Here is a 26,854-nt window from a genome sequence, read left to right as displayed (position 1 = left end):
GAGAGAGACGCGCCTCTCCCCGAAAACATAGGCTCCTCCTCTTAAGGTAAAGTGAAGCGTCGCTGAAGACTCGCCTCCGACGGGCGTCGGCAGTGTGTCAGAGGTTGGATGTGTTGCCACTAGACTAGAGTGTGTTAACACGGTCAGGGGAAAATCAGACGCAGACGTGCAGTAGAGATAGGATGTGTGTTCCAGGGGTTAGAGAAATGCTCTTACTGCTCTGCAGAAGGTCAGCCAGCTCCTCCTGCTTCATGCTCCTCAGGAAGTCCAGTGTGATCTTCAGAAATGCCTCTCTGCTGCTGCTCTGCTCCTCATCCTCACTCTGACCCTCTGAGCATTCTGGGTAATCTGGACTCAGAAGCTTCTGCATCTTCTTCAGCTCGTTCTTCACAAACGTGACGATGTTTTCCTCCAGCAGCTGGAACAGAATATTATATGAACGACACGATCAAACTAAACTCATGAAGCAAACATCAGATCCATGTTGGACAGACTGACAGTCCACTGGTCTAAACAGTTAACCTTTATTTATACAGGTAAATCCCATTGAGACTTGAGACAGAGACCTGAGGGGTATACTACGAAGCGAGATTAAGGGCTGAGCGAGGTCTGTTGAGTCTAAAGCGGTCTAAAGCCAGAGTTTTCAGTATCACGAAAGGTGGCTCTCTTTCTACCTGGCTAGATCACCGTGGTAACAGAGGCTGCACGGCTAACCTGCTCAGACCAGTTTTTGTTTCAGAGTTTGAGCTTAAATTCGGCTCTTAGAGCGCTGCCCTTCAAGGAAACTACACATTTAGAAATCCCGCGGACCTGACAATATTGTCTGAGCGCTACATTCTCACTGAGGAAGCTGTTACATCTAAATTTATTGATCAGTAAGTTAATGAACGAAACGAAGCCGTGACATTAGGCTTACAGCAGAGTGAACTGTAACATCGCGCTGCGGCTTTTTGCCACATGCATACAGTTATTGAACATGTAAACCTATACTGTATGCAGCGCCACTCTATGCTCTCCTCTCAAATGATTTTACCTGGCGATATACACACACTGGCTCTTAATAAAGCGTTCTATAAAATCACAGTTTGCAACATTATTTCACTGTGGGCTTTCTTTTCATAAGTAGCGATTACAGTTGGGACGTGACAGGTGACAGCTGTCACAGTTCGGACATCGTTGCAGACTCGCAGGTTAAGCTTCTCACAGTAGCCTAGATTCATATTTGTCCAGACTACAGGTTTTTTAATGTAGGCCTATTGGTATTTGTAAGATTCAAATAAAAGGCTAATAGTCTAAATCAAAATTGTATTCATTATGATGTGGCCCAAAACTAAATGATTTTCCATAGGCTATTCATTTTGAGACAGTGTCAGACTTAAATTACATTCTTAAGTGTGGGACTATAGGCGTAGTGCTATAAATATAGCAAAGTAGCCTATATATATATTAGGCTAAATGGTATAGTGTTTAAATCCGAGTTCAACGTTTCATTGTTTTATAATGTCACGTTACGCACTGCGAGAACGATCGGCAAGATAAATAAATAATTTCCATGCTGGCAGCATTCCACTCTCCTTAGCCTATTTGCAGTAATAGTTTTTTTCGGCTCTCTGTTTTCTGCTGTAATAATTCAGACTGACAAACTCTTCCTCTTGAATGAAGTTGGCGACACACTTTTGTTTTACTCAGCTGCTCACAATCAGTCCGTTTGTGTAAAGTTAGCGGCACAAGATCAGTCCAGTCTGTGCGGAAGCAGAGTCAAATGACGGCCAAACGCCCCCTCTCATGGGGACGCGCACAGAGCCTGAAGCTGAAACTCTCGTTCAACATAAGAGGTTGATAACTGCCTTCGTGATACCGGTTAGCTCTGAGCGAGGGTATGTGTTATGTTGAACCAGATCAAAAAAAGAGAGCCGGGCTCTGTTGAGTTTGCTTTGTAGTATACCCCTCTGTTCCCACTTCGACATGTGGCGGGGGGACCAGGGATCGAACCACCAACCCTGTAGTTGAGGGTCGACCGCCCTACCAACCTCGCCACAGCCGCCCTGAAGCTGTTGTGAACAGAACAGATGGACAGTAGTTGTTCATGTACAGACCCTGAATGTGGAGTCCAGGTGTGTTTGATGCTGCTGGTCAGACCGCCCACTGGGAACCTCTGAGATCTCCTGGTCGACTCTGTGGAGAAACCATGAAGAATGAGCTCATGTCCAGGACTAAACCCCCCCTTCCCCCCTAACTTTATTTAGTTGCTACTTGTTTATTTTTATTTTGTTTTTTTCAAATTTTTCATGTGTATTTGTACATATTTATATTTTATTTATACCCGGAGACACCTGAGGGGTATACTACAAAGCAAACTCAACAGAGCCCGGCTCTCTTTTTTTGATCTGGTTCAACATAACACAAACCCTCGCTCAGAGCTAACCGGTATCACAAAGGAAGTTATCAACCTCTTATGTTGAACGAGGGTTTCAGCTTCAGGCTCTGTGCGCGTCCCCATAAGAGGGGGCGTTTGACCGTCATTTGACTCTGCTTCCGCACAGACTGGACTGATCTTGTGCCGCTAACTTTACACTAACGGACTGATTGTGAGCAGCTGAGTAAAACAAAAGTGTGTCGCCAACTTCATTCAAGAGGAAGAGTTTGTCAGTCTGAATTATTACAGCAGAAATCAGAGCCGAAAAAACCTCTTATAGGCCTTTCACACCGCCGCAAAATCGGCGCTAGTTCTGGGCTTGTTCGGAGTTAGAGCCAGTGTTTTGGTTTCACACCGCCAGAGAGCCTGCTCCGGGCCGTAAAAACCGGGGGAACTCATACCCCAGGATTGAGCAGGGTTTGATAAGAACTGCTTGCGCGAACGGTTGGGGGAGGGATTATCCTGACCAACCAGAGCAACTCAAACCTCATGCCCGCCATATTTAAAAACACCGCTACTACGAGACGTAAACATAACATAATTACCGAACGTAGCGATCAAATTGACCGGCGAGAATACGCTGTATGGGTCCTGTTTGGTTAAGAAAGCAAAGCGAGAGCCAACAAGTGTAAAAATAAGACGTATTCGCCGCTGTTGTTGTGCTTAAAGCTAGCGGTAGCTTTAGCGTTAGCCACAAGAGCAGCGGCGTCGGGTGACGTACACACACGTTTACAATGACGTCATGACGTTGCTCTCTTGCCGGCTCCATGGCTGTCTCCGGTCGATGTGAAACCAACCGGTTCATAACTGGGATAAGGCTGTAACCAGTTTTGAACTGACCCCAACACCAGCCTGGAACTGACTCTTGGTTCATTTTGGTGTGAAAGGCCTATTACTGCAAATAGGTAAGGAGAGTGGAATGCTGCCAGCATGGAAATGATTTATTTATCTTGCCGATCGTTCTCGCAGTGCGTAACGTGACATTATAAAACAATGAAACGTTGAACTCAGATTTAAACACTATACCATTTAGCCTAATATATATATAGGCTACTTTGCTATATTTATAGCACTACGCCTATAGTCCCACACTAAAGAATGTAATTTAAGACACTGTCCCCAAATGAATAGCCTATGGAAAATCATTTAGTTTTGGGCCACATCATAATGAATACAATTTTGATTTAGACTATTAGCCTTTTATTTGAATCTTACAAATACCAATAGGCCTACATTAAAAAACCTGTAGTCTGGATTTTTCGGACAAATATGAATCTACTGTGAGAAGCTTAACCTGCGAGTCTGCAGCGAAGTCCGAACTGTGACAGCTGTCACCTGTCACGTCCCAACTGTAATCGCTACTGATGAAAAGAAAGAAGCCTACAGTGAAATAATGTTGCAACCTGTGATTTTATAGAACGCTTCATTAAGAGCCAGTGTGTGTAGATCGCCAGGTAAATTCATTTGAGAGGAGAGCATAGAGTGGCGCTGCATACAGTAGGCTATAGGTGTGGGCTATTTTACATTTTCAATAACTGTATGCATGTGGCAAAAAGCCCCGGCGCGATGTTACAGTTCACTCTGCTGTAAGCCTAATGTCACGGCTTCGTTTCGTTCATTAACTTACTGATCAATAAATTTAGATGTAACAGTTTCCTCAGTGAGAATGTAGCGCTCAGACAATATTGTCAGGTCCGCGGGATTTCTAAATGTGAAGTTTCCTTGAAGGGCAGCGCTCTAAGAGCCGAATTTAAGCTCAAACTCTGAGCAGGTTAGCTGTGCAGCCTCTGTTACCACGGTGATCTAGCCAGGTAGAAAGAGAGCCACCTTTCGTGATACTGAAAACTCTGGCTTTAGACTCAACAGGCCTCGCTCAGCCCTTAATCTAAACTCTGGTTTTAGACTCAACAGACCTCGCTCAGCCCTTAATCTCTCATCGTAGTATACCCCCCTGTTCCCTATGTTTGTTTGTTGTTCAAAAAAATGAAAAACCCAATAAATAAACATTTGTGGTCATGTGAGATATATGTTTTCAAGCCCCTCTCATTTCCCCATGGCCCTGAAAGAGAGGACATCATGGTGCTGTGGTAAGCATGTTTTTTTCACCAAAATAGGTATTTTGCATGTAAAAGTAAATTTTCTTGCTGTCAACTTAATCAACTGTTGTGCCAAAGCAAATGTATTCACGTAGAAAAACTTCATCATACGTGTTGATGAACTACCAACATATGAAACCATGTGATGCTGATAACTGAAGATTAGCCTGAAATGCTAAGAGAGGTAGTTTTTTTCTCAAATTGTGGTGGTGGGGGAAAGTGAGCCACTATTTCACTTTCCCCCACCATGAGGCACAAGTTAAGTTTAGTTTTAAACATATTTTAATGTCATACACATTGTAGAAAAGCCATCATGCCAAGGAAATACACCAGGAAGACGACCTGGGGCAACCACACTGAAAGAGCACCTTCTCATCTTTCCCTGTCACCTTCAGGGCTGAAATGTAGAGTAGGCCTAGATGTAGAGTATGACAGGCTGATGTTATAATCCAGTTGGGTCTTCTCCTGTGTTCTGAGTCCCAGGCTGTTCTCGCTGGTTCTGATTTTCCTATGCTTTGACCCCCAGACACTAGCTGGCTCTAAGGGTCCTGTGTTCTGACCCCCAGACTGTGTTCTAATCTAACTGGTTCTATCTTGAAACCTTTTGAATTATAATGTGTTGTATTTGATTTTGTTCAGAGTTACTTTCAAGTGTTTAGAAAATTTGCTTTGCTTAATTGACCAAACCCCATCATTCTTTTACTAGTCCGACATTAGTTCTGGAATGTGTGGCTAGCTTTCAGGATTCTTACTGTTACAATATGTGTTGTTATGGTAGTTTCAGAGTGGAAAAAGTAAATGGATCAGTTTACCCCACAGCTGGGGTAAAGTGAGCCACATGACAACTTTTTTTAAAACAATCATATTCTCACTGCCCTATGTCTTGAAAAAATTCTGCTTATGCCCATTTCGAGGAAACATCCTGAATTAATGGGAAATGTGTAAATTTGAGTGATAAATCATTTTAGCTCGCTTAGAGGGGAGCAAATGTAAAAAGTGGCTCAGATTACCCCGTTCTCCCTTACTATATCTGTCAAGAAACTGGACATCTCACAGGGTTTTATTCATTGTAAGTTTTAGATCCTTACCTCAGATCAACAGACGGACGTCCATCTTTGAATACTATAGGTCCATGCATAGACTTATCACTCTTCATGGACCAACAGCTGGGCTCTGGTGTCTCCAGCTTCCTCCTGATAGAAACACAGGAAACAGTCAATAATCTGCACTGCACCAGAACACAGTAGTTACACTGAGCAGCTTTCACATGTCAGAATATAAAGGAACAAGGCTGAAAATAAACAGTTAAAACATGAATCAGTGATATTTAAATGTTAGTAATAGTTTACCTCTCTGCAGCAGACGGCTGTTGTCCTTTAAAATCAATATAACGGCCTTTAGACCAGTCACTCTTGAAGGACAAACAGCTGGGTCCAGGTCCAGGAGAGTCTGGTCTGTTGAACACAACACAGACAGACAGACAGACAGACAGACAGACAGACAGACAGACAGACAGACAGACAGACAGACAGACAGACAGACAGGCAGACAGACAGACAGACAGACAGACAGGCAGACACACACACAATTATATAAATGACGAGAAGAAAAACAAAGCTGAAAAAAACAAAAACACAAGTAGGGGAGAACGGGGGAATCTGAGGCATCGGGTAATGTGAGCCACCCCCTGTATCTAGGCAACGGAAAACATTTGTGGTCATGTGAGATATATGTTTTCAAGCCCCTCTCATTTCCCTTTGGCCCTGAAAGAGAGGACCTCATGGTGCTGTGGTAAGCATGTTTTTTTCACCAAAATAGGTATTTTGCATGTAAAAGTAAATTTTCTTCCTGTCAACTTAATCAACTGTTGTGCCAAAGCAAATGTATTCACGTAGAAAAACTTCTATCATACGTGTTGATGAACTACCAACATATGAAACCATGTGATGCTGATAACTGAAGATTAGCCTGAAATGCTAAGAGAGGTAGTTTTTTCTCAAATTGTGGTGGTGGGGGAAAGTGAGCCAAATGCTGTGGGGGAAAGTGAGCCACTATTTCACTTTCCCCCACCATGAGGCACAAGTTAAGTTTAGTCTTAAACATATTTTAATGTAATATATTACATGACATATGTTTTATTTTAATGTCATACACATTGTAGAAAAGCCATCATGCCAAAGAAATACACCAGGAAGACGACCTGGGGCAACCACACAGAAAGAGCACCTTCTCATCTTTCCCTGTAACCTTCAGGGCTGGAATGTAGAGTAGGCCTAGTTGTCTTCTCCTGTGTTCTGAGTCCAAGGCTGTTCTCGCTGGTTCTGATTTTCCTATGCTTTGACCCCCAGACACTAGCTGGCTCTAAGGGTCCTGTGTTCTGACCCCCAGACTGTGTTCTAATCTAACTGGTTCTATCTTTCATTTGAATTTTATAGGCTCTGTGCACTAGAACCCAGAAGTCAACTGACGGTGTCGGCATTCTAGTTTCCGGTGTACTTACTGACTCGGTCCATACAGTTGAATTTCATAATATTTTGCTCCAACCAGCAAGCGGGAAAGGGATTTAAGTTTGATATTTGAGTTGTTTGTATAAGTAAGAGGTTAATTAAGTGGTGTACCGGATTTTTAATTAACAGCGTAATTTTTTTTTTGTATTTGAAACACCAACTGTCTCTTATTGTGCTTACTTTAGGCCTACTATTACGCCCATCTCTTAGTGTCTAGTAAAGATCAGGGAACATTTGAAGTTATTGTCAGAGCAGTGTCCATGAAGAAAATAGAGAAGCCTCACAATCTGAGTGTATGATTAAGCTATGACGATAAGCCAAACGTTAAACTAACCATTATACGCCCGTTCCCACTGTGTTCATGGGGATAGCTGCGGTCATATGTATTATGCAATACTAAAATATATAGGTGCTAGCTTATTACACAACGGCACCGACAAAATAGGCACGCAAGCCGCACCACAGACACATACGCACAATCATCACCAGCAGCGCATTGCCTCAAACAACTAAAATAAAATAAAAATCATAGGATATCACAGCATAAATGAACTTTTCTATAAGCTACTCTGCCACCCACAAACGTTTTTAAACTCACCGTAGCTTGCAGGTGTGCAGCATAATCCGCATACGATAGGCGGACGTGTACCTATAAATCCCATGGTAAATCCATAGATAGTAATATTCCACTTTTACCACTATTAGTCCGATGAAAGCAGCCTGCAACCAGTTAGTTTTCCTGCAGTCATTATTCCACGGGTAGCGTTGCATTTTTAAATCGTGAGGACAACTTGATAGGGACTTCAGAAAGGGCCTGACAACAGCAATTATGTCTTATTCATTATTCAATTACAAATCTATTTTAATTCTCATTTTATCCTGATTTCCTATGAAGTTCGCTTTAGAAATGACAGTGTTGGTGTCCGAAATGCTTGAAAATAAAGTTATCCAATAAAATGTAGAATATTGTTGTATCTAGGCAAAACAAAGAATAAAAGGTTACAGCTCGCTCTCTCATTGGTTAGTACTTATGATCACTTAGTAAGTGACGGGTGAATCAGCCAACCACAAGTTGCTATTCACGATTACAGTGGACAGAGGGCCACTGACAGGTCTGACGGGTCAGTGAGCGCGAAGTGTGAAATGAATGTGATTCACGGCTGCAGAAGAATAAACTATATTGCTGCAAGCTTGATAGCATTGCCATTTCCAAGACGCGATTTTGAAGATGAGGATCAATAAGAATGGAAAATTAACGCCAGCATTAACACAAAAGAGGAACATTGTTGGAAGGCATTTTACCAACAAGTAGAAACGACATGGGATAGACTGACTGCAGGAAAACTAACTGGTTGCAGGCTGCTTTTTTCATCGGACAAATCGTGGAATATTATAGTGAAATATTTGTGGATTCACCATGGGATTTAGCCTGCTAGCCTAACACCATCGTGTTTGAGGATGCTGCTGCACACCTGCAAGCTACGGTGAGTTTAAAATCTTTTGAGGGTGGCAGAGTGGCTAAATAGGAAAGTTCATTCATGCTGTGATATCCAATGATTTTTATTCTATTTTAGTCGTTTGAGGCAATGCGCTGCTGGTGATGATGGTGCGTGTCTGTGTGTGCGGCTGGCGTGTCTTCACTGTGTCGGTGCCGTTGTGTGCGCTGTAGGTTGGAGCTTTTGCCTGCTGTGGCTGGCGATGAAAGTGTGCTTGTGTGTACATAGCAGCTGTTTGTCGGAGCTTGTTCTGCGGTGTTTTTGAACTATTGAACAACGTGGTGCTCAAGATCCTCTAGGCCGGGGTCCGAGCCAGGTTATGGGCTTGATGCTCGTGTTCTGCGCTCCCAAACACAGGCCCGTATCTTTGATAACAACATAGTTATTCCACTCAAACAACGATAGGACGTAGCTTGTAACTAGTACTCGTCTACTCTTATCAGTACTGATGATTAGATGGTCCTCAAAATGTCGGCTGCATACCTTTACTTTGTATGTGTTGTCCGAAACCTCAATCCTTTTAATCCAATGTATCCACTGCAGTGGAAGCTCAAACCGCTATTATATCTACTCTAAACTAAGCAACGTGTTTCACAAAAGTGTTAATTCAACCCACCGGCACTTCACTGTTGTTTAAACAATCCCATAGGCTACATTTAATCCCCTTTTTCCAATGAAATACTCGTATATTAGTGTAAGGTTACCGTGGTAACTGAGACACCGGAAACTAGTATGCCAACACCAGGCGAAACCGGAAGTTCGCTACTAGACTTGTGCACAGAGCCTATTGAAACCTTTTGAATTATAATATGTTGTATTTGATTTTGTTCAGAGTTACTTTCAAGTGCTTAGAAAATTTGCTTTGCCTAATTGACCAAACCCCATCATTATTTTACTAGTCCGACATTAGTTCTGGAATGTGTGGCTAGCTTTCAGGATTCTAACTGTTACAATATGTGTTGTTATGGTAGTTTCAGAGTGGAAAAAGTAAATGGATCAGTTTACCCCACAGCTGGGGTAAAGTGAGCCACATGACAACTTTTTTTAAAACAATCATATTTTCACTGCCCTATGTCTTGAAAAAATTCTGCTAATGCCCATTTCGAGGAAACATCCTGAATTAATGGGAAATGTGTAAATTTGAGTGATAAATCATTTTAGCTCGCTTAGAGGGGAGCAAATGTAAAAAGTGGCTCAGATTACCCCGTTCTCCCTTACTATATCTGTCAAGAAACTGGATATCTCTCAGGGTTTTATTCATTGTAAGTTTTAGATCCTTACCTCAGATCAACAGACGGACGTCCATCTTTGAAGACTATAGGTCGATCCATAGAGTGATCACTCTTCATGGACCAACAGCTGGGCTCTGGTGTCTCCAGCTTCCTCCTGATAGAAACACAGGAAACAGTCAATAATCTGCACTGCACCAGAACACAGTAGTTACACTGAGCAGCTTTCACATGTGAGAATATAAAGGAACCAAGCTGAAAATAAACTGTTAAAACATGAATCAGTGATATTTAAATGTTAGTAACAGTTTACCTCTCTGCAGCAGACGGTTGTTGTCCTTTAAAATCAAACCAACCACCTTTAGACCGGTCACTCTTGAAGGAAAAACAGCTGGGTCCAGGTCCAGGAGAGTCTGGTCTGTTGAACACAACACAGACAGACAGACAGACAGACAGACAGACAGACACACACACAATTATATAAATGACGAGAAGAAAAACAAAGCTGAAAAAAACAAAAACACAAGTAGGGGAGAACGGGGGAATCTGAGGCATCGGGTAATGTGAGCCACCCCCTGTATCTAGGCAACGGAAAACATTTGTGGTCATGTGAGATATATGTTTTCAAGCCCCTCTCATTTCCCTTTGGCCCTGAAAGAGAGGACCTCATGGTGCTGTGGTAAGCATGTTTTTTTCACCAAAATAGGTATTTTGCATGTAAAAGTAAATGTTCTTGCTGTCAACTTAATGAACTGTTGTGCCAAAGCAAATGTATTCACGTAGAAAAACTTCTATCATACGTGTTGATGAACTACCAACATATGAAACCATGTGATGCTGATAACTGAAGATTAGCCTGAAATGCTAAGAGAGGTAGTTTTTTCTCAAATTGTGGTGGTGGGGGAAAGTGAGCCAAATACTGTGGGGGAAAGTGAGCCACTATTTCACTTTCCCCCACCATGAGGCACAAGTTAAGTTTAGTCTTAAACATATTTTAATGTAATATATTACATGACATGTGTTTTATTTTAATGTCATACACATTGTAGAAAAGCCATAATGCCAAGGAAATACACCAGGAAGACGACCTGGGGCAACCACACTGAAAGAGCACCTTCTCATCTTTCCCTGACACCTTCAGGGCTGGAATGTAGAGTAGGCCTAGATGTAGAGTATGACAGGCTGATGTTATAATCCAGTTGGGTCTTCTCCTGTGTTCTGAGTCCCAGGCTGTTCTCGCTGGTTCTGATTTTCCTATGCTTTGACCCCCAGACACTAGCTGGCTCTAAGGGTCCTGTGTTCTGACCCCCAGACTGTGTTCTAATCTAACTGGTTCTATCTTTCATTTGAATCTTATTAAAACCTTTTGAATTATAATATGTTGTATTTGATTTTGTTCAGAGTTACTTTCAAGTGCTTAGAAAATTTGCTTTGCTTAATTGACCAAACCCCATCATTCTTTTACTAGTCTGACATTAGTTCTGGAATGTGTCGCTAGCTTTCAGGATTCTAACTGTTACAATATGTGTTATGGTAGTTTCAGAGTGGAAAAAGTAAGTGGATCAGTTTACCCCACAGCTGGGGTAAAGTGAGCCACATGACAACTTTTTTTTAAAACAATCATATTTTCACTGTCCTTTGTCTTGAAAAAATTCTGCTAATGCCCATTTCTAGGAAACATCCTGAATTAATGGGAAATGTGTAAATTTGAGTGATAAATCATTTTAGCTCGCTTAGAGGGGAGCAAATGTAAAAAGTGGCTCAGATTACCCCGTTCTCCCTAACAATATCTGTCAAGAAACTGGATTTCTCACAGGGTTTTATTATTAAGTTTTAAATCCTTACCTTAGATCAACAGACGGACGTCCATCTTTGAATACTATAGGTCCATGCATAGACTTATCACTCTTCATGGACAAACAGCTGGGCTCTGGTGTCTCCAGCTTCCTCCTGATAGAAACACAGGAAACAGTCAATAATCTGCACTGCACCAGAACACAGTAGTTACACTGAGCAGCTTTCACATGTCAGAATATAAATGAACCAAGCTGAAAATAAATAAACAGCTAAAACATGAATCAGTGATATTTAAATGTTAGTAACAGTTTACCTCTCCGCAGCAGACGGTTGTTGTCCTTTAAAATCAATATAACGGCCTTTAGACCGGTCACTCTTGACGGACAAACAGCTGGCTCCAGGTCCAGGAGAGTCTGGTCTGTTGAACACAACACAGACAGACAGACAGACAGACAGACAGACAGACAGACAGACAGACAGACAGACAGACAGACACACACACAATTATATAAATGACGAGAAGAAAAACAAAGCTGAAAAAAACAAAAACACAAGCAGGGGAGAAAGGGGCAGTGGCGTGGCGTGGTGATTTTTTTTGGGGAAGCCAAGTGAGACAACACATTTAATCTACATGTTTATTGGAAGGTGGGGGACAGAAAAGAGTAGGCTACGTCGCAGCTTGTATTTAATGTAACTACAAGAGCTATTATAGCACCTGGTCACTTTACCAGGATTTACACACGCCTGTAATCTGTCCGACACCGCGCGTGCTTGTGCTCTCTCTCTCTCTCTCTCTCTCTCTCTCTCTCTCTCTCTGTGTGTGAGCGGAAGGAGTGGGTTTACAGAGCGCGTGTGAGAGCGGATTGTGAGGAGTTTTGCAAACTTTTTCTCATAGTTTCTTTTGGTTATTTTTGTAAATATAGTTGGGCGAACGGTTTGGTGGTACTTTTGGGTGTGTTTTGTGTTACTTTTTTGGTGTTTTTTCACGCGATCGACCAGCAGCCGCTGGTCGGTGCGCCAGGACCCGGGAGCATGATTGCTTTCGGGGAACTCAGCCGAAAGCACGGCTTTAAAATCTCCACCACCTTCCCGTGCTCGGTGGAGGACTGCAGCCTCGCGGTGGCGGATATAGTCGGGCACAGCAGCATTAAATCCGCGGCTCGAATGAACGGAGCGGTCGTGATCTTCGTGGACAGTGTGGCCAAGGCGAACAAGGTGGTGGAGAAAGGGATCGTTGTGAATGACTCGTTTGTTTCCGTGTCCCCGCTGACAACACCGGCAACGCGGGTTACAATCTCCAACATCCCGCCATTCATCGGAGACGAGGTGCTGCTCCGGGAGCTGGCGAGGCACGGCAAGGTGGTCTCGGCTATAAGGAAGCTGCCGTCGGGCTGCAAGTCCCCCCTGCTGCGACATGTCGTATCCCACAGACGGCAAGTACACATGATTTTACACAGAAAAGACTGTGAACTGAGTTTAGTTTTCAATCTAAAAGTTGAAGATTTTGACTATGCAGTCTTTGTTAATTCTGGGACACTGAAGTGCTTTGCCTGCGGCAAGGAGGGACATTTGGCGAGAGCTTGCCCAGACAAAGCCCCTGGAAGGCGGGCTGAGCCTGCTGTCGCACCAACAGCGGAGCCTACAGCCGGCTCCTCAACAGACACTGTAGCGCAGGAGGTTGCAAATGTGGAGAGTAACCTGCCAAACAATGTTAACACTGAGAGTATAACGGAAAATGTTGCAACTGAAATACAGTGTGGGGAGAACCCAAAACATGCAAATCAAAGTGTTGTTGTTGAAAAGGAAAATGTGTGTGTTGAAACTGTTGACAGTGATAAACAGAGTGAGTGTATTGTTCAGGAGCAGGGGAGCAATAGTACCACAGAACCAGCAGGGAGTGTAGAGGCTGGGCCCATCTCCGCTGCAGTAGAGCATGACAGTGAGGATGGGGTGATGGAGGAGGAAGACAACCTGTGTAAGGCTCCCCATCTAAAGAGAAAACAGAGAGATGAAGCCTGTGGCTCTAAGGCAAAGAAGCCAGCAGCTAGGGAGCAGGAGGAACAGACAGACTCAGAATGCAGTGATGAGGAGACAGGGTCTAGTGAAGAGGAAGAGGAGATGGAGGACTGTGGCACAGACAGTCAGCCCTTCACTGACTCACAAATGCCCTCTGCTTCACAGCTGGGTGAACTGTACTCCGTAAAGAGCATAAGAGTTTTTTTGCAAGAGACCAAAAACATGAGGAATCCCCAGTATAAGGAATACTTTGCAGATGTAAAATTGCTGTTGCTCTCTGTAGAATCTCAGATGAGAATGAGAGGGGAAGGAGGGTTCACTGACACAGAATATTACAGGCTGAGGACAATGGGAAAGAAAATCAGAAAACAGCTAAATGATGGTGCCTCAGAGAGTACATAAAGCAGTGTGCCTGCTGTCTCTGCTAGCCTGTGTGTCTCTTTTAACATCTGTTTTAATGAGTCACTTTAAACTTTCCACTCTCAATGTCAATGGAGCGAGAGATGTGGAGAAGAGGGCTTGCATTTTTGAGACTTTTAAATTGAAAAAAATGAATGTTATGATGCTGCAGGAGACCCATAGTGATGTTTTTAATGAAACAGACTGGAGGAGGGAGTTTGACGGACAGGTCATTTTAAGCCATTTTAACAGCACTAGTGCAGGGGTGGCTCTCCTTTTTTCAAGAGATTTTAGTCCTGTATCTTATGTGGTGGAGGAGCGGGTGCAGGGGAGAATGCTTGTGGTTAAAGCAAAGTATGAGCGTTTTAATATTGTTTTTATTAATGTGTATGCCCCTAATTCTGGCCCTGGCAGAGTTCTCTTTTTAAACGAACTCAGTTTGGTTTTAAAGCAGTGTGAGCCAGAGGACTATTTGTTTTTAGGAGGGGATTTTAACTGCACAGCAAATCATACATGTGATAGAAACCACCCAGAACCACATGCACCATCTCAGAAGGCGATGCTATCTCTCATAAACACGCACAGTCTGAGTGATGTATGGAGAAAAATCCACCACAATACAAGACAGTACACTTGGGTCCACAGCAGAGAACGTGTTTTATCTTTAGCGAGGTTAGACAGGTTTTATTGTTTTACGCAGCATTTTAGCATTTTTAAGAGGTGTAGTATATGTCCAGTGGGCTTCTCGGACCATTCCATGGTTTTATGTGAGGTTTTTATTAAAAATCTTAAGAGTAAGTCTGCTTATTGGCATTTTAACACCACTTTGCTTTTAGATGCACATTTTAGAGAGGTTTTTATTTATTTTTGGAGAGGTTTTAGAGAGAGGAAGGGGGATTTTATTTGTTTGAAACAATGGTGGGACCATGGCAAAGTACAGATAAAGCAGCTCTGTCAGCAGTACACTCTCAATGTTTCTCGTGACTTGGCCAAGTCTATCAAAGATCTGGAGGTCGATATAGTGGAGCTGCAGAGCTCCTCACAGGCCACAGAAAATGGAGGTTGTATTGAAAACCTCAAATCTAAAAAAGCCGTACTGGCAGACCTGCTGGGCACCAGAGCGCAGGGGGCGCTAGTCCGGTCTCGTTTCCAGAGTGCTGCCCTAATGGATTCCCCCTCCAAGTTTTTCTTCGGCCTGGAGCAGAGGAATGGACAGAGCAGGCAGATGCACTCGCTGCAGGCAGAGGATGGGCGGACGCTGACACACACTGCAGCCATCAGGAGCAGAGCGGTAGAGTTTTATGTGCAGCTTTACAGCAGTGAGTACCAGGAGGATGATGCTGCTTTTAACGCATTCTGTCAGGACCTGCCCACAGTGTCAGAAGAGACCAACAGAGAGCTGGAGGGGCCCCTGACTGAGGCAGAACTGTTCGAGGCCTTGCAGAGTGTGCAGGGGGGTAAGGCCCCCGGCATAGATGGTCTGCCCTCAGAGTTTTATAAGGCGTTCTGGACTGAGATGAAAGAGGATTTGCTGGGGGTCTTCTCGGAGAGTTTTGAAGAGCTCTCTCTCCCCCAGAGCTGCAGGAGGGCAGTGCTGACGCTGCTGCCTAAGAAGGAAGACCTGCAGCAGATAAAGAACTGGCGACCCGTCTCACTGCTGTGCTCCGACTACAAGCTGCTGTCCAAAGCCCTGGCCAACCGGCTGAAGAAAGTGATGGAGCAGCTCATCCACCGGACCCAGACTTACTGTGTGCCTGGCAGGTCTATTGTTGACAATGTGTCATTAATTAGAGATATTTTGGAAGCCTCCGGTTCATTGGGCTTAGATGCTGGTCTGGTTTCGTTAGACCAGGAAAAAGCTTTTGATCGGGTTGAGCACCGCTACCTTTGGAAGGTTTTACAAAGGTACGGCCTCAGCCCGGGTCTGATAGCTAAGATAAAGGTCCTGTACGAGAACATTGAGAGTGTGCTGAAGATAAATGGTGGTCTATGCAAACCTTTTAATGTCCAAAGAGGTATTAGACAGGGCTGCGCCATGTCAGGTATGCTGTATTCACTGTCCATAGAACCAATGTTGCAGAATGTTCGTGGTTTTATTGACGGCCTGTTTTTACCTGACATCAGCACAAATTTTATTTCATCAGCCTACGCAGACGACATCATCATTTTTATAAAAAATCAAGATGATATTGATAAACTGAGTAAAGTTGTTGAAACTTTTGGAAAACTCTCAGCTGCCAAGGTGAATTGGGCAAAGAGCGAGGCGCTGGCAGTTGGGAGGTGGGCTGCTGGTCTGCCCCAGCTGCCTGGGGGGCTGACCTGGAAGAGGGGAGGCTTCAGGTACCTGGGGGTTCATCTAGGGGATAAACAAACTGAAAAAAAGAACTGGGAGGGTGTGATGGAAAAGGTGGAGGGGAAGCTGGCAAAGTGGAGGTGGCTGCTTCCCCACATGTCATACAGAGGGAGGGTTCTTATCATCAACAACCTGGTAGCGTCCACCCTGTGGCACAGGCTCAAGTGCCTAGAACCCCCTGCTGGGCTGCTGCAAAAAATTCAGACGGTCCTATTAAACTTTTTCTGGGATAAACTGCATTGGGTTCCCCAGAGTGTACTGTACCTGCCAAAAGAAGAGGGGGGGCAGGGCTTAATACACCTGGAGAGCAGGGCAGCAGCGTTCAGGCTGCAGTTTGTAAAGCGTTACCTTTCCTGCCATGATGATGTCGTCTGGAGGCAGGTAACAGGCATAATTTTAAGGAGGATAGCTGGCCTCGTTTTAGACAAGTCTTTGTTTTTATTGAATTGTGATTTTTATCGTGTGTGTAACTTGCCTCCTTTTTATCATGGTGTTTTTAAAGCGTGGACACTTTTTAAATGGGACAGACTGGGGCCTGCACCCTCTCTCTTCTGGCTCCTGGAGGAGCCCCTGGTGTGCGGGGCCCGGCTGGACATACAAGACGGCAGCAGCCCTGGCCTCACCCAGCGCCTTCGCTCCACGGGGACGGTCAGGCTGAGGCAGGTGGTGGACGTGGCAGGGCCCGGGCTGCACAACACGCAGGCTGTGGCCTCTCTCCTGGGCCTGAGGTCCAGCCGACACACCAGACACATCCTGAACCAGTGGAGCAGCAGGCTGAGCGCAGAGGAGCACGAGATGCTGAGGGAGTACAGCAGCGGGGCGGAGGTACCGGATGAGGGAGATCCGTTCCCGGAACTCAGTCTGTCCGTGGACCAGAGCGGGCTATGTTGGATATAATGGGGGCGGGACCTGATAAGCCTTTGGCTTCTTCCGTCTCCCTTCGGACAACACAAAGTATGATGTATGAATATTTGCAAGAGAAAATTGTGTATTGTGTGGAATTGTCCGAAAGAATAATAAATAAATAAATAAATAAATATACAAATGCTTTCTGGGAAAACATTGTACAAGTACTGTGTGGTGGCTCTGCACAAGAAAAACCTGAGCACCAAGAGGGACACAGTATGGAGAGAGAGGCTGCAGGGCCGGGCGCCAGTCTGGAGGCTTCTATACAAGCCTCCAATAAATAAAAGGACAGGAGACCTCCAATGGAGGATCCTGCAGGGGGCGCTGGCCGTCAATGTTTTTATTTCCAAAATCAACCCCACTGTTTTAAAGACTTGTCCTTTCTGTGACCAAGATGAAACCCTGATCCACTGTTATCTTGACTGTCACAGACTCATTGTTTTATTCCACATTTTAAAAGCTGTGTTTTTAATGTGTGGAGAGGTGTGGTCGGAGGCTGGTTTTATTGGTGGTGCTGGTTATAACAAAAAAGATTTGAAGAAATGGTGTCTTTTAAATTATGTGGTGGGGCAAGCGAAGTTGGCGATCTACAAAACAAGGAAAAATCAGGTAGAGGGGGAGGCAGGCCTTGGGCTGAAAGAGGCGTTTGGCATGCTGGTCAAAGCCAGGATAAAAGTAGATTTTAGATACCATGACCTGATGAACACACTTATGGAGTTTGAAGATGTTTGGTGCTGCACAATGGCTGTGTGTTCAGTAAATGAGGGAAAGCTCTCTTTTAACTCTGTGTTTTAATTTATTTATTCATGATGCATCTTCCTCTAAACAAAGGATTGGTTGTATAAAATGACAAATGTCTTGTGTTGAAAGAAACTGAAAATAAAGTTTTTTTTCAAAAATCAAAAAAAAAAATCTCTCTCTCAACAGTCAATAATCTGCACTGCACCAGAACACAGTAGTTACACTGAGCAGCTTTCACATGTGGGAATATAAAGGAACCAAGCTGAAAATAAACAGTTAAAACATGAATCAGTGATATTTAAATGTTAGTAACAGTTTACTTCTCTGCAGCAGACGGCTGTTGTCCTTTAAAGTTAATTTGACCACCTTTAGACCAGAAACTCATTAAGTCCGAAAAGCTGGGTCCAGTTCCAGGAGAGTCTGGTCTGTTGGACACAACACACACACACACACACACACACACACACACACACACACACACACACACAAAGAGAGCTTTGAGAGTGAATAATGATGGTGCAGTGATTTGAGTCATGGACAGTTAGAGATCCTCATGTCACCTCTGAGCTTTGGTCTGGCCGCCATGTTCCCCTCCCTCCTCTCTGTCCTCACTCTGATCCATAGCAGAGCCCACACCTTCACACACACTTTCACCTGCAGAGAAAACACATCAACTGGAATCCTCCTGTCCATCACACACGCGCACACACACACACACACACACACACACACACACACACACACACACACACACACACACACACACACACACACACACACACCTGTGTGAGACACGTCACAGACAATAAAGATAAATGATTTGTATTATTCCAAACGTCCAGCAGATGGCGCCAGATTAAAGCCAGAAACAGACCATGAAGTACAGCAGCCTGTACACAACCAGTATTCACTACTGCTGCTGTTACACGGGGAAATGCAACGTTTACTACAAGTATTAAGAGCAGAATGTCCTTCATGAGACAGCAGAAGACTTCATATGGGCAGAGATTTGAATTTGAATTGATCGACTTGAATTTTCTCTACTTGAATTTGAATTTTTTCTACTTGAATTTTTTCTACTTGAATTTTGAACTTGTATAAACTGATTCAGATTCAAGTAGAGAAAATTCAGATTCAAGTATAATTAATTCAAATTCAAATGGATAATTCATATTCAAGTGTATAAATTCGAATTCAAGTATCAATAATTCAAATGCAGGTTGATCAATTCATATTCAAGTCGATCAATTCAAATTCAAGTTCTACTGACACAAATCTCTGCCCATAACTTCATGTGAAGTGTTTCAGTCACTGCTGATACTTTAATCTGACTTCAGATTTGATTTGTTGATCAAATACTTTGTGAGTAAAATGTGAATGTGTAAAGTAACGAGCCGTCAGATACATGTAGTAGAACAACAAGTCCAAAGTTTCCTGCTGAAGTGCTCAGCTCCTTTACTGCAGTCACCGTACTAACAGCACACTGTCAGAGTAGATTACTGCAGCAACACACTCATATGTAACTAGTACTAACAGCACACTGCCAGAGTAGATTACTGCAGCAACACACTCATATGTAACTAGTACTAACAGCACACTGCCAGAGTAGATTACTGCATCAACACACTCATATGTAACTAGAACTAACAGCACACTGTCAGAGTAGATTACTGAACCAACACACTCATATGTAACTAGTACTAACAGCACACTGCCAGAGTAGATTACTGCAGCAACACACTCATATGTAACTAGAACTAACAGCACACTGTCAGAGTAGATTACTGAACCAACACACTCATATGTAACTAGTACTAACAGCACACTGCCAGAGTAGATTACTGCAGCAACACACTCACATGTAACTAGTACTAATAATAATATAACATTAACACAACATGGAGGATCTTTGTTAACGGCTGTGCCACCTCCTTCGTCACTAGTTTCATGTCAAACTGAGATAGTTTACACACACACACACACACACACACACACAGAAACACACACCCTACCTCTGTCAAGTTAAAACTGTAGAAAAACCTGAAGTAATAAATTAAACTTTGCAACAAGAGAAAAAAAAACAAAATAAATAAAACACAATTTTAATCAAACCACGTATGTTGAATTAAAATGAATTTTATGTAAAAAAAAAACTTGGTCGATGTAAGTTATGAGTTTGGACACATTCCACAACTTTTCTGTTTCTACTGGAACTAGATTTATTATATAATGAAATACGATCATTATTATCATTATTATCATTATTATTATTATTATTATTATTATTATTATTATTATTATTATTACTAACAGTGAGAGCAGAGTGGATCTCTTACCTTCAGCTGCAGCTTCAGAGGAGAAAATAAACTGCGTCACAACGTTCACCTGAAGTTGAAGCAGGAACCAGAGACGTGAGGGTTAAACATTAACCTGAGAACAGAGATGGGATAAAGTCTGATGTTTAATGGCTCCATAAAGAACAGGAGATAAGATAAAGTCTGATGTGTAATGGCTCCATAAGGAACAGGAGATTGAAGGGGAAGGTTCAGTGCAGAAAGTATTCACAGCGCTCAACTTTTTCCACATTCCGTTCTGTTACAGTCTGGACTAACGCTGGGTTAAATGTATTTATTTTCCTCAAAAGTCTGCACATAATAACACCCCATAATGACCTGAAAACTGTTTATTTGAGATGTTTGCAAATGTATTAAAAATAAAATAAAATCATTTGTAAGTAAGCCTTCGCTCAAAACTGATCTCAGGTGCATTGCGTGTTTGGATAAAAATTAATCTGAGTAAGATAAGATGGGTTAAAGTGCTAGTAGTTTATTGTCATCATATAGAGGGTTAGACAATGTTTAATGAAATACAGTTCTCCATAAAGCTGCTGGTTTCAACACTGAATATCCCCACCGGATGCAGTAGGACATCTGGGTATTGTTTCTAAGCATACTAAATCTGACCTCATGTATTGGGACAAACTAAATCTGTTTCTACCAAAGTAAGCAGACAGTTTGGGGGACTGGAACACAGGGTAAATCTCTCTCTCTCCAGACAGACAGACAGACAGACAGACAGACAGACACACAGACAGACAGACAGACACACAGACAGACAGACACACAGACAGACAGACAGACAGACACACAGACAGATAGGATGTGTGTTCCAGGGGTTAGAGAAATGCTCTTACTGGTTAAACATTAACCTGAAAACTGAGAGATGATAGGATAAAGTCTGATGTTTAATGACAGCATGAAGAACAGGTTTAAGATTGAAGGGGAAGATACAGTGCATACGCAAAGTATTCACAGCGCTTTAGTTTTCCACATTTAGTTATCTTACAGCTTGGAATAACGCTGAATTAAATTCATATTTTCCCCTAAAAGTTCTAATGGCAATTCAAGAAACATTTTTGATTGAGATTTTGAAAATGTATAAAAGAAAAAAAAAACTATGAAATCACTTGTACATAACTATTCACAGCCTTTGTGTGTGTGTGTGTGTGTGTGTGTGTGTGTGTGTGTGTGTGTGTGTGTGTGTGTGTGTGTGTGTGTGTGTGTGTGTGTGTGTGTGTGTGTGTGTGTGTGTGTGTGTGTGTGTGTGTGTGTGTGTGTGTGACATTTTAAGCCCCATTTGTTTAGCGAACATTAAACATTAACTATTAAATTAAACTTTTGCCGTGGTCGGTCGGCAGAATAGAACATTCCACTTATCACCAATGAAAGATTTGAGTGCCGTCTTCCAAATCGTAAAGGGTCGAGGCCAAAGCAGTCTCAAACGCCCCAGAGCCCCATACAAAGGGCTCTGTCTGTCTGTCTGTCTGTCTGCATACATAGGGCTCTGGCCCGCCCATATCAGATAGAACGATTTGATTGGTAGCTCAGGACTTCATGACATATTTAATGAGCTTCAATGGAGAGTGTTCAGACCAACAGGTGCAGCACATTTAATTTGCCAGCGCCTAGTGGCAGGTCTGGATTTACAGGCTACCAATGGAACTCAAACTTTTATTAAATTCATTTATAGCTCTCACTCTCTATTATTTCAATAACATTCAGTCCACACTAGAAGCCAGCTGCAGCTTGCTTCTAGTGTGGACTGAATGTTACTGAAATAATCTATGTCTGTGGTTCTATATGGAATGTGGCAATTATTTACTACTACTATCTATCATTATTCCCAGAGAGGCTACTTGATTTCTTGGAGTTAGTTGTTTATTTTATTTTGTCTTTTTTTGTGCGTTCACTTTTTCAGTTGTGTGTTTGTGTTCCTTAAACAAATAAAAAAATAAATAAAAAATATTTTCCAGTGATAAAATCAAAATGATAAAAAAAAATAAAAAGGAAAAAAAAAGTTTTTCAATTGTTCGTCACGACTTCATGACGTGACATCACATTAAATATTGTTCGGCCGGTTTCGTTACTTTCCGTTTAACCATCAAATCGGAATCAGAATCTCTTTATCTATTATTATTTATGTTTGTTTGTTCACTTTTTCAGTTGTGTGTTTGTGTTCCTTTAAAAAGAAATCCCAAAATAAAGTATTTAAAAAATAAAATAAAAAAGCCTTAAAGCTGCAGTGTGTAGAATGTTGGGTTTTATTTCCTAGCAGATTTTGTAGAAAGTAATTATAATATCCATAAGTACATTTAATTTAGTGCATTATAGCTGAAAAAAAAATGTTCCCCTTAGAAAGGTTCTCATATATGTCCATATTTCTGCATATTTTGGACCAAGGCCTAGTGCCGCCATCTTGAAAGTGTCATGGTTGGAATGTCATCAGGTGCATTGTTTAACATTTAGATAGTGAACACGTATGATAAGGGTGGCCTTAACTTCCTTGATTTTTCAACCTTAAATTACACTTTCAAAATTAACTGGCTAAAACAATTTATAAAGAATCCATATTCTATTATCTTCTCCAAATTAGGGGGCCTGCATTTTGTTTTATTTTGTAATTATAATATTGAGAAAATCCCTACAAAACTGTCCAACTTTCACAAGCAGATGCTTCTCTCATGGTCTATGATTTATAAACATAATTTCTCTCCTCAAAGATGTTATATATGGAATAACAGAGACATATTGTACAAGAACAAATCCTTATTTTTTGAGAACTGGTTTGCACATGGTTTACACCTGGTCAGCCAACTGCTCGACTGTAATGGTTTTTTAATGTCATATCAGGAATTTTTGATGGAGTATGGTATCCCAATTCCTCCAAGGGAATTCGCTATTGTCATGGATGCAATCCCTACAGGAGTTGTGATGCTACTAAGAAGTACAGCAGGGGTTAAGCCAACCTTACTACCTCTTGACCCTACCGAGTCGGCGGTTGGTAGGGTTTGTTTCTCCCCTGGAACACGTAACAATAATTGTGGAATACGATCATTGTTCCAAAATGATATAGTCTCTGTCCCGTATGTAGTTGCCTACTGGAATAATTGTGTAGCTGACCTTAATTGGAAAAAAATCTGGACTTCACCTTCAAAATTTTTGATCACTAACAAAATGAAAGAGGTGTCTTTTAAAATTATACACCGTTACTATCCCTCTAAAATATTTTTGCAAAGATTTAAATTAGATATAGATGTCAATTGCTCATTTTGTAATATGTACCCTGAAGATGTTTATCATTTATTTTGGAACTGTTCCCATCCAATTTTTTTATGGAAAGATATTTGCACCCTTATTACTTGTTTCATCGACCCCAATTTTTCCCTTTGTGTCGAAAATATATTGTTTGGTTTCTTTAATCACACCCCTAGTCAAACAAACCAATGTTTTATTATAAATCTTATTATTCTATTAGTCAAATGGCATATTCATAAATGTAAGTATTCGGATCAAAAACCTCTATTTATTGTGTTTGAAAAAGAAACCAGGCAATATATGAAAAATATTATGTACTCTAAAAATAAGAAAGCGATCAAAACACTTTATGTATGTCATTTATCTAATGTTTTTATTGAATGCAATGCTGTTTTTTTTATTGTTTTTTTATCTGTATTTTTATATAGGCCTACCGGCCAGTTCTGTATGCTACCCCCTGGCGGCTGTTGTATTGATTATTGTCAATAAAATGTAAAAAAAAAAAAAAAAAAAAAAAAAATTGTTTAAAATGTAGAATTGTTCTTGTCCTTGAAGGCCACTGTAGCTTCTGTTATTATTCTAAAGGGGTGGGGTTACCCAGGGAGCGTTGCATTCTAGAACTTTGTAGAACTTTCTTGATGATGTCATATTACACACTGCACCTTTAAGTATGTTCCAATGATAAAATCAAAATGATTAAAAAAGGAAAACGGAAAAAGTACTTCATGACGTCACATAAAATATTGTTCGGCCGGTTTCGTTACTTTCCGTTTAACCAATCAAATCGCCGCTCCCTCAAATCCCCGCTCTCTCATTGGTCAACAGGAGTCCGTTTGTTTTTGAACGCGGCGCGCTGATTGGCTCAGAGCGCGTAGAACGAGACGGTTTAAACCAGGGGGCGGGAGCGAGCACAGTTTGAAAATCAGAGGCTCAGAACAGAACAGCGGCTAGCAGCATTTTTTGGCTAACACCTCCGGTAAGATCAAGAGTATCTCCCGTTAAACAGCACACACACTCCCGGTAAGTCCACAGGTAAACGTCCGCTTTGTTCATCACCTGTACGTCTTCACACCGAGTTTATCCATCTATCGGTTCATCTGAAATAGCTTAGTTTGTGCCATGCTTTACGGTAAGCTAGTGGGCAGTTAGCAGCGCCGAGCTAACCAACAGCGCTTCTAACACTAGCAATCAAGCTAAAACAAGCGCTAACTAACTTCACCATAATACGGAACCATTTAATACCGATTACATTGAACTATAGCTTACGTAATGACCGGTAAACACCCTTCAGTGTGCCGCCCGGTGGCTAACATTTAGCAGACGTAGGCTAACGGTAGAACTATCTGAATTTACCGAGAGTTTGAGCGTCTGTTTTAGTCTATTTAGGTGATTAGCAAACTCGTAGACAATAGGCTTACGTCTTGTAGTCTCTGATACACACTTTATCAACGTTAAATCAATGGTTTCAGAGCATTAAAACAAAAGATAAACAAGAAAGTAGCATGCTAATAAAAAAGGTGTAGGCAAGGCAAGTTTATTAGTATGTAGCACCTTTCATACTTCTTCCTTCATACTTATTCTTCCTCATTAATGGAGGCGCACACACACATTCATCAGTGCTTAAATTATATAAATCTTTATTCATACTTAAAAAATGGGGAAATAATTCTAAAGACGAAACAGTCGGTTAATACTCACGGAGTTTGAGCATCCTGAATGACTTCCGCTACCTTTTTAAACTTGATCTGTCGCCGACACTAACTACATGTAGCCAGTCTCTGTATGTGGCATGGATCAGATCACTCTTTACATGGAATACCAAGGGGATTTTAATTGGCTAAGATGAAACAGTATGTGCTAATAAGCAAGCTAAGTATACAGGTTAGGTTATTTCATAGGCAGGAAAACACAGTGATCATGATGCTTTGAGGGGCGTACTGCTTGGTAATACGTTTTCAATGTACGCTCATTGGACGAGTCTGATTTAAGAAGGGGACCTTTAGTAGCTGGTTTTATTGGGAAAAGACTTGATGTGGGTTTTTTGTAACAATTTGTATTGTAATGGGGCATTTGTGTCTCTAAGTATAATAACATTGTGTCCCTCTCTCTCCCCCATGTTAACCCTCTCTCCCCTCCCTCCCTCTCTCCCTCTCTCTCTCCCCTCCCTCCCTCCCTCTCTCCCTCTCTCTCTCCCCCCTCTCTCCTCTCCCCCTCCCTCTCTCTCTCTCCCCTCCCTCCCTCTCTCCCTCTCTCTCCCTCTCTCCCTCTCCCCTCTCTCCCTCTCTCCGTCTCTCTCCCTCTCTCTCCCTGTGTCTCTCTCTCCCTCTCTCTGTCTCTCCTCCCCCTCTCTCTCCCTCCCTCCCCCTCCCTCCCCCTCTCTCTCTCTCTCCCTCCCTCTCTCTCTCCCCCCTCTCTCCCCTCCCTCCCTCTCTCTCTCTCCCCTCTCTCTCTCTCTCCCTCCCCCTCTCTCTCTCTCCCCCTCTCCCTCTCCCTCTCCCCTCTCTCCCCCCTCCCTCTCTCTCCCCCCTCCCTCTCTCCCCCCTCTCTCCCCTCTCCCCGCCCATGTAAACTCTCTCTCCCCCCCCTCCCTCTCCCCCCACTCTCTCTCCCCTCTCTCTCCCCCCCTCTCTCCCCCCATGTTAACTCTCTCCCCTCTCCCCGCCCATGTAAACTCTCTCTCTCTCTCTCTCCCCTCCCTCTCCCCCCCACTCTCTCTCTCTCTCAGTCTCTCCATCATGGCGTCTCAGAACCTGGACCCGGCTGCAGCAGCTTCTACTCCAGCTGCTCTGAAGGGAAACGACAGCAACAGCAGCTCAGCCCGGGGGTCGGTGAGCAAGAGGTGAGACAGACGGACAGACAGACAGGCAGGCAGACAGACAGACAGACAGACAGACAGGGGGTCGGTGAGCAAGAGGTGAGACAGACAGGCAGACAGGGGGTCAGACAGACAGACAGACAGGGGGTCGGTGAGCAAGAGGTGAGACAGGCAGACAGACAGACAGACAGACAGGCAGGGGGTCGGTGAGCAAGAGGTGAGACAGACAGACAGACACACAGCCCGGGGGTCGGTGAGCAAGAGGTGAGACAGGCGCACACACACAGCTCAGCCCGGGGGTCGGTGAGCAAGAGGTGAGACAGGCACACACAGCCCGGGGGTCGGTGAGCAAGAGGTGAGAGGGAGAGAGAGAGACACACACACTGTAACATACACACACACACACAGAGAAACATATGTCCAAACTGGGAGAGAGAGACACAAACTGGGAGGACCACACACTGTAACATATGCTGGGAGAGACACACA

At 42.9% G+C, this 26,854-nt stretch overlaps 2 protein-coding genes across 4 annotated transcripts in view; one reads left to right on the top strand and one right to left on the bottom strand.

Annotated features, from left to right (window-relative positions):
- LOC307270211 (NACHT, LRR and PYD domains-containing protein 3-like) overlaps positions 1–26,854 on the bottom strand; it is a 307,417-nt gene that overhangs the window by 108,693 nt on the left and 171,870 nt on the right. Inside the window, exons 5-8 of the mRNA XM_080053379.1 lie at positions 11,590–11,694; positions 9,797–9,901; positions 2,097–2,175; positions 217–418 (exon numbers count right to left, since the gene is read on the bottom strand). Coding sequence (XP_079909505.1) covers positions 217–418; positions 2,097–2,175; positions 9,797–9,901; positions 11,590–11,694 — 491 coding nt within the window. The remainder of the gene's footprint in view (positions 1–216; positions 419–2,096; positions 2,176–9,796; positions 9,902–11,589; positions 11,695–26,854) is intronic.
- Positions 1–26,854, top strand: part of ube2c (ubiquitin-conjugating enzyme E2C) — a 55,684-nt gene that overhangs the window by 19,225 nt on the left and 9,605 nt on the right. The window contains exons 1-2 of one of the 3 annotated variants that reach the window (XM_080053384.1): positions 24,452–24,570; positions 26,276–26,389. In XM_080053384.1, the coding sequence (XP_079909510.1) occupies positions 26,286–26,389 (104 nt within the window). In that variant the 5' untranslated portion in view covers positions 24,452–24,570; positions 26,276–26,285. Of the gene's footprint in view, positions 1–24,451; positions 24,583–26,275; positions 26,390–26,854 lie in introns of those variants that run through there. The other 2 variants (XM_080053385.1, XM_080053386.1) reach the window with 2 other exon arrangements.

Source organism: Ammodytes marinus (genome assembly GCF_949987685.1).
Source record: "Ammodytes marinus genome assembly, chromosome: 25".
Taxonomy (NCBI): Eukaryota; Metazoa; Chordata; class Actinopteri; order Uranoscopiformes; family Ammodytidae; genus Ammodytes; species Ammodytes marinus.
The sequence above is the reverse complement of the archived record's forward strand: the minus strand, read 5'-3'. Positions and strand labels throughout refer to the sequence as shown.